Source organism: Lycorma delicatula, chromosome 7 (genome assembly GCF_047948215.1).
Source record: "Lycorma delicatula isolate Av1 chromosome 7, ASM4794821v1, whole genome shotgun sequence".
NCBI lineage: Eukaryota > Metazoa > Arthropoda > Insecta > Hemiptera > Fulgoridae > Lycorma > Lycorma delicatula.
In genome coordinates, this window is record NC_134461.1 from 136,437,452 (window position 1) to 136,450,766 (window position 13,315).

At 32.0% G+C, this 13,315-nt stretch overlaps 1 protein-coding gene across 3 annotated transcripts in view; it reads right to left on the reverse strand.

Moving 5' to 3' along the window:
- Positions 1-13,315, reverse strand: part of LOC142327671 (alpha-tocopherol transfer protein-like) — a 96,936-nt gene that overhangs the window by 32,874 nt on the left and 50,747 nt on the right. For all 3 annotated transcript variants that reach the window (XR_012757055.1, XR_012757054.1, XM_075370904.1), the window contains exon 2: positions 2,022-2,181. Coding sequence is in view for 1 of the 3 variants with exons in the window: in XM_075370904.1 (XP_075227019.1) it covers positions 2,022-2,181 (160 nt within the window). In the remaining 2 variants the exon portion in view is untranslated. The remainder of the gene's footprint in view (positions 1-2,021; positions 2,182-13,315) is intronic.

Consider the following 13,315-nt stretch of genomic DNA (forward strand, 5'->3'; position numbering starts at 1 on the left):
AATAAAATAAACTAATTATAATAATTTAATAACAAAGAAATAATAGCAATTAATAAACAAATAAATAATGTTTATGAAATTGTACAAAATAAGTGATTCTACTAACATTAGCGAATGAGAATATGGAATAAAAATTCTGTTAATAAAAGAAGTAAGCCACAGAAACTTCAAAATTTGCCTATCATGACCTAATGCATGGTTCTTGTACAGGATAGGATAAGACAAAACTTTATCACAAGAAAGAGAGTGAGAGAGAATGAACTGACAAACAAAGAAATATTCCCTCCCATGAACAAAATTTTTAGAAACCAATAAACATCTAGCATTTTTATGATAAAAAATTTTCTGAAAAATAATTATAATGACTGTTTTTTAAAACCTTTAATTACTACAATAAAGGTTTTAAAAGGTTATAGTGCAGACTGCCCCACGAAGAGGTATATGCTTTTGATTTAGTATTACTTGCCCATTCCCCCTGAAATTCTATTGAAACTTTACAAACCTTTTCAGTAAGGTTCTACAAATTTTCAGTGAAAATTTCAACGTTCTAGGATTTATGCAAACAAAATGGTAGCTTCAAACAGGAACAATTTCAGATAAACCACATTTATTATTTATTAAAAAAAAACTGGTAAAAATGATTAAAAACAGATGTTGTATTGTTGAATAACTGATCTAATCGAATAAAACAAGGTAGTAACTATGACTAATTATCTAATTGTTTTTAATTATTCTACTTCTAATTATTGTCTATTTTTAATCATTTTTACCAGCTATTTTGCAATGAAAAAAAATGTGGTTTATCTGAAATTGATGTTTTTGTTTGAAAGCTGCCATTTTGTTTCTATAAATCCTAGAAGGTTGAAATTTTCACTGAAGATTGGTAGAACCTTAGTTAAAAGGTTATACAAATTAAAATAGACCAATATGCTTTAGTGGGGGGGTTGGGCGAGTGATACTAAATCAAAAGTGTATACCTCTTAATGGGACATTGTACATTGGTCAATTTTGGTTATTCAACAATGAAATTTCTTCGTCATTGCCTTTAAACTACCTATTTCCTGTTTATTATGAACACTTATTTTAAAAATTCATTTCTAATAAATTGATTTTGACCTGTGCTTTGAGAATGTCAGAATATTGGTGATTTTTGTGGTATTCTATAATTTATGAGCCAAATGTTCCCTTTTGGAGTTATAGTTTTGTCTTTTAGTTGGCCCTACATAACCTAAATTACAATTATTGTCTTTACAAATCAATTTATAAATAGCCATTTTTTTGTTGGATTTAATTTTTTCTTTTACCATTTCTGAGGACAGAGGCCAGTTTCCTAATTATAGCCTTAATAGTAGTTACATAAAAAAAAGAAGATTTTTTTACTTGTTGCTAATAAGAGGGTATTTATTTTTTTCTGATTCTTTTGTAGGAAATTTTTAATTAATAATGACATGATGTTTGTGTAACAATCAAAATCGCCATCTACTTTTAGAATTTTAAGGTTTTTTTAACAAATTTTTAAAAAAGATGTTGAGCAGACAATGCAGGAGATATTCAGTCTGGTTATTATCTCTTATTCCTCAATTGATTTACATATATCACAGCCAAAAGAATGACTGAAACAGATAGTGAAAAGCAACAAATCACTTTACCTTTACTTGTAATCTTATATTATTATAAACATTGTGTTTTAGCCTATGCAGTGCTTCTACTTAGAAATTGACATATTTAAAGGTCATGTTTAGTTACAGATATTGATGTAGGCTGACAATATCGCTGCTTCAAAAACAATTTTTTTTTGTTTTCTGTATGATATTTGATTTCTTTATTTATTCTTTATTCTGCCAATCTTGCAGATAGAGTTAAGAATGTACATCTTTTAATGTAAAAATTCTGAATTCGTACCTCACTCAGGCCTAGAATTCATATATACAAACTTCTACAATTAAAAACCTAACTATATCATAATATAAAAACATCACACATACATAAATATTCATTTCTTAAAAATAGCAATGTAATACCTGTAATGTGAGGTAAATGTGGCTGTCTTGACATCCAGTTTTTTAAATGGTTTATATCTCTTCTCATTCCATCGGGTGTTATTCCTACTTCAGCATACCATTCTGATAGTTGTTCTTTAGTCGGCATCTCCAATTCAAGGCCAGTCCCATTATCATCTGCCTGTAATTTTAGTTGTATCAATGTATTTTTATAGTTTAAATATTTCTTAAAAATAAGAAAATAATATTTATAGTTGTGTTTTTTATTTTCTTTAAAATCTGTTATAAAACGTAATTGTACGTTAAAAATTAATTAATGAATATACCAGTCATTTTTTAAACGGTGTGGTAGGATTTATTTGAATTTAAAAAACTAAAAGTAAGAAGTCATGAATGTTTATTTTTTATTTATCTAGGATGATGTAAATGTATAAATAAATATTTATTACTGTTTATTAGTGAACTAGTTATGTTTATTTAATAGTCTATTAAATATTTTGATGTAATGAGTGAACATTTTTGAACATAAAATATTCACTTAATGAATATGACTTGCATAAATATATTAAATAAACATATATTTATTGAAATATTTTACAAACTAAAGTGTATATAAGTTAAGATTTTCCTCATTTTAAATTTTTTAAATTTATATTTTAAATATTCTAATTGTGGTTAATTTTATATTTCTTATTTGTCAAAAAAGTTAGATTTAAAGGAAAGTCTGTTATTTAATGTATTATTTGTGTTTATTAAAGGTGGATCTGTTGTAACTTTGTAACTTATTCATTCCTAAAATATAACAATATCCATTTCTATTAAATCAGACAACAGAAGTATATCTAAGAAGGACCAAACTATATCTCCATTGCGTTTTTAAATAAATTCCCAATTTGTTTGAAGTCCTTTTATTGATTTACTTAAAATTAAATGATCTTCTGTAAAAAATAAAACAGTTGAAAGCTAAAATATACGATACATGACAACACAAGTCACTCCCAAAGATAAACTACATTTTCAATAATAGCAAATCCATGCCAGGCTTACTAGGAAAACTAATAAGTGAATTAGTTTCCTGTTGGCTTCTTCATTGAAACTATATGTATTCTTGTATGTCAACATGCCAAGCTCACTATAATAAAGTGATATCCAGCCCTGTAAGTGACAATTTGACTCTGTTCATAGTCGGGGACTAAATGTATAGTAAACATAAATACGCTCAGAGAAAATAACTTGACTGGTATCTCTCATACTTCATTTTGTTTTTCATCTATCTCAATCATAAGAATGATAGATTGTAAAAGATAGTGGAAAGCAATAAATAAATTAATTATTATAAATAGAACCGATTAAAAGCAAAAACTTGTATTTTCAATTCTGTAAATTTCAACCTTTAGAAGTCGAGTAAAATTTAAAACAACTACTACTAGTAAAAATTTACTAGCCTTATTTCGTTGATGAATTCAAAAAAAAAATCAAAATTTAAAGAACTATGCTTTTTATTGTTTTTGAGCAGTTAATTTAAAAGTAAATTTTATTAAAAAAAATTATATATATTTTTTGTCAGATAAGATTAGGCCTATAAAAAATGCGGCTCGTATGAAAAAACTATTTCCGTGAAACAAAAAGGTATAATAAGCCTCCTTCTTGATATAAATTAAAAAAGGAATGGAGAGAAACAAATAAATAAATTCTTTGTTCCGATCCGGTTCACTATAAATAATATGTAGATCACTTCAGAAATGAAATATTCAATTATTTGAAAAATAAAAAAAATAGTTACGATTAAAGACCATATTTAAAATATAAAAACGTGAAATAATATTAAGGTAAATACTTGGAGATAATAATATCAAAAATAATTATTAAGTAAACCCACCGGGTTAGTCTAGTGGTTAAACTCGTAATCGCAAAATCAGCTGATTGTCGATGTCATGAGGTATATGTATTTTACGGAAAATTCGGTTGAATAATGAGAAAATTATCCCATTAATATTTTATCACGTTAAGAATAAGGTTAAGGTGAAAATTGAAATTTTATAAATAGTGGGAATAACAGAAAAGATCCCAGAAATCTATTACTGAGCACTGATGACGATAATAAAATTAATTTACGAAAAAATAAAACTGATCCACCAAAAAGCTGCACCGAAACTTAATAGAATAAGGTTTTTTTTTTTCAATTCTTCTGTTGTCATTTGACCGGTTTGATGCAGAGCTTCAAGATTCCCTATCTATTGCCAGTCGTTTCATTTCGGTATACCCCCTATAACCTACATCCATAAGAATTCATTTTACATATTCTAAACGTTGCCTGCTTGCACAATTTTTTCCATCTACCTGTCCCTCCAATATTAAAGCGACTATTCCAGCATGCCTTAATATGTGGCTTATAAATCTGTATCTTCTTTTAACTATATTTTAAGGCTAAGGCGGTTTAAGGCTAATAATATAAAAAAATTCTTAAAATTGAAATTTTATAAGTAGTGGGAATAACAGAAAAGACCGCAGAAATCCATTACCAAGCACTGGTGAAGATAATAAAATTAAATTACGAAAAAATAAAACCGATTCATCAAAAAGCTGCAGCAAAACTTAATAGAATAATGTTTTTCCATGAAATCTTATAAATTCTGATATTTGAAGTCGTTGCCTTCAATTTAAATCGATTATAAATAACCGCTACAATTTACTACTCAATAATTTGGTTCGGACTCAAAAAATATCAAGATTTTTTTTGGAAAAATCAAATAAAAAAACGTCTCAACCAAAAAATGAAATCAGTTGCTTAACAGTTGATTTTCGAAGTCGACGGTTCTGAGGTTCAAGTCCTAGTAAAAGTTAGTTGCTTTTATATGGATTTGAATACTACACAGTGGATACCGGTGTACTTTGGTTGTTGAGGTTCAATAACCTCTCTTTTCAGCAATGATCGGCCTGTCTGTACAAGACTACACCTCATTTACGTGCCATACATATTCTCATCTCATTGAGCCAAGGTGGGGGATTGCTTATTGTTCACTAGTTGAACAAATTGCTACATACACATTAAGAAAATAAAAATATATTTTTGTATTTTTTGGTTTTATTTAAAATTCCGTTGCCCTATAAAAAACAGTGAGTGTCTGAAAAAAAATTGTAATAAAGGTAAAGGCAAAAAAATAAAAAAACAGAAAAAAATACAAAAATGATTTACACCTTGAGCCAAATCTCTTTAAAAAATCAAAATATATTATTTTTTTTAGTACATTTTGAAAAAAAAACTAATAAGAGAGAGTTGAAAGTCTATAGAAAGCTTATATTTTTTATTTTTAATTGAATTTTTGCATGAAAATACTTTGAATATTATAATGCGATCAGACTATATATTATTATGGTATAATTAAAAAAAACATTACTAAAACAATGAAGACAAAAAATAATTTTTTTTCAAATCATTAAAGAAAAAGTTACAGTTAATTTATTTGGAATCAAATTTACGTTATACCACCAGATGAACTTCCTCTACAAAATAAAAACGAATAACCATCGCATTATCGAAATGGAATGCAGTTGGTGAAGACTAAAATATAAATACACGTAAAAGAAAAAAATATGATTCTAATTGAGAATTACATTTCATTTAAGCGGACTAAAAATTTTTATTTTACTTCTTTATGTAAATTCAGGATTTTTAAAGGTTTCTCTTGATTTATTTAGGAAAACACTGAAGGGGAGGGAGTCCATTCTTTTAAACTATTAGTTTTACAATTCCTTTTATATCTCTTATATAAAAGAGAATGTACCGACTGATTCACTGACTCATAATCAACGTACAACCAAAACTATTATATGTAGAGACGACATTTTCAGGGTACCTTCGTATCTTTAAGTAGGCGTGCACTAAGAAAGGATTTTGTGAAATTTTGATTTTAAGGGTTTAAATCGATAAAAAACTAAATTTCGTGTTAACAGCGCTATCTGTTGGACGTAAAAGCAACATACGCTGTACTAAATATTTTACAATTCCATTGCAATGTTTCCGATGTGTGTGTCCGTTATAGACTAAAAAACTTATAATAGACCGTTATAGACCGATTTACGCGCGGGGAAGAAGGGAGAAAGGGAAAAATCGGAAAAGGGAAATAGAGAAAAAGTGAAGAAGGGGAAAACAGGAAAAAGAGGAAGGGGAAGAGGAAGGCGAAAAAGTAAGGGAAAGAGAAACGGGATTAAACGGGAAGGGAGAGCGAAGCGAGCCATGACCCTCTGATCGTGACCGGAAGTGCAAGTAACCATAGAGCAAGGGCGAAGCCGCGATGGGGATGCTAGATTTGGGATTATAATACATTTTTCGTTTATGGACTTTTATATTGAACTATTTTAATTCAGTCATAAAATGGATCGGTTTAACAAATATTGTTCAAGTTTCTTATCTTCCTTTTTTGTTTTCCTTTGTTTAAGTTTTGGGCAACAATTCATTGTTTATCGTATATTCCTTCAGTATTTTTCATAGAAATTTTTATTTACCGTTTTATCAGGATTTAATGAAAATCTAAGTATAATATTGGTGATTAAATATTTTTTATTTATAAAAAAAAAGTTTGTTATTAAAAAAGCATTGCGAGTGAAGCTACATCTATATTGTGGTCAAAGTCGCGACGGGGTATGCTAGTTCAAAATAATATCAATTTACGTAATGTCTGAATAAAATATCTGTTTCTTTAAAGCAAGTATCTACTATTATTTAAACATCTAGGTATCCCTGGAAAAGTTTACACATATGTCAAGATTATGGTAATTTACAAGTTTCTTTCGTCTCAAAAGTAATTGTTTTGAGTTGGTATAAATAGAGGTTAAAAGAAAGATTTTTCTTTCAAAAAAGCAGACTAATTTATAACTGTACTCCTTAAATTTATTGTTGAAGAAGATTTGACTGTACCAAAATGTACAATCAAATCATTGTTATTTCTGTGTTTTAATTAATATTGGTGTGATGAATCTAGGATCCAATAAAACTACATGTACATTTCAATTTAATAAATAAATTCAACTGCTACAGTAAAATAATACACATTAAGTTATTAAAATTTCATTTGTATGTGTGTATGTGTATGTGTGTGCCCCTTAGCTTAGAACCGGAATGTACCGATCACTAGCGGAAAATACCGATTCGTTAGTACATGTCTCTTGGTAGCCACGTGTATACTTTTTATATTATTATATATATCGATATATCGTATATATATGCGAAATATATAATAATATATTTTTTTATTTATGCGATTGTGTTTCTTCATAAAATAATGAACTATAACCAAAAAATAGGAACCGGAATGTACCGATAACTAGCGGAAAATCCCCATTTCCCGGTCAGGTATGGCATTTTTACACGCTACAAAAATTGTCATTCATCTCATCCTTCGAAGCAATACCTAACGGTAGTCCCAGAGTTAAAAAAAATTCTAATTTAACTTTCGTTATATCAATTTTCATCATTCAAAAACAAATATTTTTACACAAGATATAATCAATTTTGGATACCTAATAATCCCCATTCCGAGACGCCACTCGCCCGGAAGGCGTACCTATGGCACGTCTCTGCAGCTTGTACACACACACACACACAAACACAAATTATAATTTGCATTTTTATCTAATGAATTATGAAACTGAATACCTTAAAAATGATTCTTTGCTATTCATAAAGAATGATTTAAAAAGCTATTAATGTTACATCAATGGGAGAGTTTTGACTGGGTTATTGCTTTTACATTAATTTATGAACGTCACATAAAATATAACTTACAATGTAGATTGATGATATAAATTCGGAATGATGTAATTAATCATGAATATTGATATAATTAAGCTGCATAATAAAGGTAATTATAACATTAAATTTATAATTTTAAAGTTATTAAATTTTATTGTATTTAATATATATAGTCTTCCTTTAGGCGTTCCCAATTTAAAAATTCAATGCCGATGATTTCATTTTCTGAGCTGCTGGCTGTAGCCGTTCTTTTTTAAGTACAGACTCAGATTCCGTAATACTACACTAGTACAACTCACTTGAACAACGTAGATAAATATAAAAACGATTTTATAGACAAATTTTGGCTTTTATTTTATTTAAAAAAATTTACTGTTATTAACAGGTAAATTATATCCGTTACTAATTGTATCCGATAAAAAAAATTGTTCAAAATCTGTTATATTTTTAAACATAGACATCGATACACTTTTAAGAAAGATATAACGCTTAGATTTTATTTTACTATTTAGTCTTTAGAAGGATATCTGGGCGTTTAAGATGATGAATCTTTTTTTATACGATTAGTTAAGTTCTTCAGGAGAAAAAAATAAATTTTTTTTTTCAGCGAAGTATCTCTCAAGAAAACTATTTATATTCCCGAATTCTCGAAGTATGATGCATTTTAATATTTTAAAACTTAACTGTATTTCACACTTAAATATTTGTAAGATTGTTTGACACCTTCACTTTATTAAAAAATTATTATTAAAAATATTATTTTTAAGTATCAAGAAACAGGGGAATTATATAATATGATTTTTCAGTTTTTATAACTCGGTTTTCTAGTGAATAACTGCAACTGTTGTAGTCCATCTCGCACTCGATAAAAGTAGCCTAAGTCGATTGAAAGAATTGACTGCCAGCTTAGTTCGTCAATTTTTCAATTATGACATATTCTGTGTAAATATTCTTTGGGTGCTTACCTTTCGAGTGCAGAACTATTAAGCCCAATATTTAACAAAAAAACATGAAAATATAGTATCTTCGATGGCCATCATTGAGGTTCAGCACGTGAACTTTTTTCAGTCGTCTAATGTCATTACCGTTGTCTAGCAAGTTCAAAGCAAGGGCATTTACATGTCTATTTAGCCTACTGATTGAAGGGGATTCGCGTAACGAGGTAGAGTTCCAAGCTGTTCAAGCTGCTTGTGAGACACTCCGACTGTGGAGTCTCCAACATAAGATGATTTTCAGCCCAGAGAAAATCAGAATGATGTTGTTTATGGGCCGATTGGCTGCTTCCCGACGAATCCGGGTTCGGATGGCTGGTCTCTCCATTCGGTACGTTACGGCTCAAAAATACCTGGTTGTTAAACTTGATGAGAATTTTTGGTTCAAGGAACATTACGGTATGTAGCAAAAAAAAGGCCACTTATTTTTTTTATGGAATCCGTAGTCATTCATCGGGATTGGGGGTTGAATTGCCGTACCGTGCGTATCCTTTACAAAGGTATAAGCAAAGCTATTTTGCTGTATGCTGCGCCTGTCTGGGCTCACCGCATGGCTTTTAGGTATTGCGCGGAGATTTTGCTGCGGGTCCAGCGACTCCTCTTGCGGGCTGTTATAGGCGGTTACAGAACAGTCTCGCGGGAAGCAGTCTGTGTTATAGCCGGAGTCAAACCAATAGATATCTTGGCTAACGAGCGTAAGGAACGCTACATTTCCAAGGTAAATAACCTATTAATGCAGGAGATTGAAGAACGGGGCCTTGTGTCTTGGCAGGTCAGGTGGGACGAATTTCCCACAGGTATGGTATATTTCCTATAGTGTCTGGTTTAGGTGCGATTGGATGGGTCTCCCCCGGTCGGTATATCACACAGTTTCTCTCCGGGCATGGTGCCTTTCGGGCGGGTTTGGCTAAGTTTCGTTTGGTGGATTCGAGTCAATGCCCGAATTGTGGGACTGATGATACAGTGGACCACGTCCTTTACGTTTGTCCCCGATACGAGGTCGAACATTCACGAGCTGTTAGGGAACTTGAGAGAATGCATTCCTTTTTGGATCTCCGTATTAACTGGATAATTCGCGAGCAGTGGTCTATAGTGGCTGATTTTCTTCGCACCTTTGCGGTGTGTAGGTCTGAAGAGGGAGTTTAATCGAGGTATTCGATCGTGGTAGGATCCCAGCGGGTAGGATTCCGACTTACGCATTGGATTGGTTAGAAGTAGGCGCATTGGCATCGTGCCACGGTTATATTGGTATTGTTTGCGATTCGATTTGGGGCTCCCGCTGGTGGGGGTGGCCGCGCCGCCGGGGTGTATTAACCCGTGCGATCGGAAGCGTGGCTTCCCTTCCGTGCGGTCCTGATCGTGACTTGGTAATTGCCACGCGAGACACCATGATGGGACCGGGTGGGAGAGCGGGGTTTGTTCCCGGCTTCTGCGTGGACTGGAATGAGGTTGCGTTTCCTTATTAGGTGATCTAAATTGGTCGACTTATTTGGGTGTAGGTCTTAATTTCTATGTTGCGTAAGACACAATTTTGAGTGGTATGAGTGTAGCATTGATTTAACTTTAAACTCGTTCGTTTTCTGAGGCCTTCACAGTAACGAACGGTGCTATCAAATCTGGACTAGTCGCGGGGTTCGCGCTTCCGCCGTTTCGGTCAGTTAGTTTGAGGGAATCACATTAGGTTGGATGTGAGGATGTCCGTTTGAGGCCTACGTGAAGGCAAAATTTAATATGTATTTTACTGATGCAATTGTCTGCCGAGGCAGTTACATCGGTGGCATCCCGACCGAGGCTTGGCTGATGACTGTGAGATGTAATCAGTTAGAGAATCTAAAGACTACCTCCGGTAAAGCCCCTCAGGGCTTGAAACGGAGGGGGTGGTGTGGGGACCGGTAACCTTACAAGGTGAGGTTACCGGATGTAGGGGGATGTAGGGGGAAGACACCCTCACAGGGTGTCTTCCCCCTACAGGGTTGGGATGTCTATTTAGCGTAACCATGTATTTCGATTTGGAACGGTCAACCTCATCTCGAACGTACAAAATCCCCAGCTATTCATATATTTCATAATTCCTGACAAACCAAGGCGGTTGGGTCACTTTCTTCAATATCTTGTTCTGTGATCTTTGGATCATTTTAACACTGCCGTCACTAGTTGTCCCGCAGAGCTGAATCCCCCATACGTCCACACCGGTTTCATGAAGGTCTTGTATAGAAGACAACTGATAACCCCTACCCGTTAGCCAATACAAACACTTGAATAATTTATTATTGGTACGTTTAATTTATTATTATTGATATTTAAATTAAAAAAAAAAATGAAAAATTAAAAATCTCTTCCTTTTTTTTATCGCAATAAGTAATTATTATCATTAATTAAATTGTCGTTCACTGAAATATATTTATTTAAAAACGATATTTAATTAATTTTTTTTAATAAAACAATCAACTACTTTCTCATGAAAGTTATACGGAATCAAGTACGTAAATTTTCACATAGTTTTTGTCAAGTAAAAAGAAATTACATATAGTTTACTTGTATAAATTTAAAAAAAACTTACGTATAATTTAAACAAAATATCAACAAAAAAAAAACGTAGAAAATACTAGCTTTTTTATTATTTGTAAACGTTTAAAAGGAATATTATAGATTTTTCTTGATTTTTTTTTTATTGTTACGGTTAAGCTTTACATGAGATAAAGAGCAAGAAAATAGTATATAATGGAAATCTTTCAGCTGAAGAAAATCTTCACTTGGTTGTAAGCCTTATGTTTATAAGTAAATTTGAAAGTTTTCTGAAATTGAATTTCTATATAAAGTTTTGTTGAATAACTTTATGATTGTCATAAAATTAAATTTCCCCCCACTACTTAGTTTTTCATTCTTTAAATTCTTATTTTTGAAGCGTTTCTTATTTTTGAACGAAATAATTCTGTTTTAAGAAAAACAGGATGCACAATTTATATTTTTATAGTACTGTATTTGTTTAAATGAAAATTTTCCAATAAGATTTTTACAACTTCTAAAAATATTATTATTATTTTTTTTATTCTATTGCATCTTTCAATAATTTTTCTCAATAATGAAAGGAATTATTTAAATTTAAAGATCAGTTTCAAATTGACAGTAGATTTAGCCTAATCTCAGATTGTTAATTACAGAATCAGTCTCGTTAATTGTACATCAACGATTAAATAATGATACTGAAATATAAATCTATTTATGATTAACCGATCATGAATCAAGGGTGTGTTGTAAGTTAATCTAATTTAATTTCTTCTGATTAAATAGTATTCTGTGGGGAAATTTTTTAAATACCCATTATTAAAAAAACAAATAATTGCAAATTTATTAGGAGAAATCTCGGCCGTTAACAAAAACCCTGGCCTAGCTCGTAGAACCTACAAATGGCGCTAGATCGTATCTGCGTGTGGCAGAAAAAGTGGATGATTAAGGTTAATCAGGGTAAGTCAAGGCACGTCACATTTGCCATGCGGAGGGGTGACTGTCCCGGTGTGGATGGTGTTTTGATCCTGCAAACGAAAACTGTGCGGTATCTGGGACTTCACCTGGACCGGCGTTTGACCTGGAAGTGCCATGTGAGGATGAAGAGGAAACAGCTAAACGCAAGGTACAGGGAACATCATCGGCTGCTACGGAGTAACTCAGGCCTCACCTTATCCAACAAGATCTTTATTTATAAGGCTATCCTGCGCCCAATATTGGACTGTGTAGAATAGTGGGGAACGGCTAGTACTAATAATGTGGAAATTATACGACGATTTCAGAACTAAATAGGAGGGTAATTGCAGAAGCGCCGTGGTTCACGCGGAATGATGAGATTCACGATTATCTGGAGCTCCCGTCGGTTCGTGGGATTGCACGACAGCGCAGTGTGAAATACTTGCAGAGGCTTGAAAATCATGTAAACCAGTTTGCAATTAATCTACTCGATAACAGCAGAGACGTCCGACGGTTGAAACGTGTCCATGTACTCGACCTAGGGTCTGCGTAACGTCGTCAAGTTTAGTGGTGTCGTATCTAATTTCTTCTCTTTCTTTTTATTTTTTTTTTATTTGTTATTAATGTTTGTTTTGTGGACTAGTGCTGAAATTAATGGTTTGTGATTTATTATGAGTGAGCTTGAAATTTCATATTGGACTTTAAGTTTACTTGCAACTATTTATTGTGTATTATTTATTTTGGGGGTTCCTTAAGCACCTCCTTATCACGTGCTTTTGTCAGGAAACTTACTTATGGCTCCGCAGGAGAGCCGATTGTAAAAAAAAAAGATTGTACGAGTATATGTAGACAATGTATTTTTTCTTATTTTCCTCTTAAGTTATCGATTAGACTAACTGAATGCTTATTACTTTGTTTTCTCCAACTAGTTTTCCAGCTATTGCCGGGTCTGGATGTGTGTGTGTGTGTGTGTGCAGTTACTGCTTCTGTCTTGCCAGGCCTGACGTAGCTGCAGTGTAAGTGTAAATGTACCGGTAAATATTTAGTCTGAAACAGATTCAGACCGACCACTCCTGACACGTGTGGTTAATTGAAACCCAACCACCAAA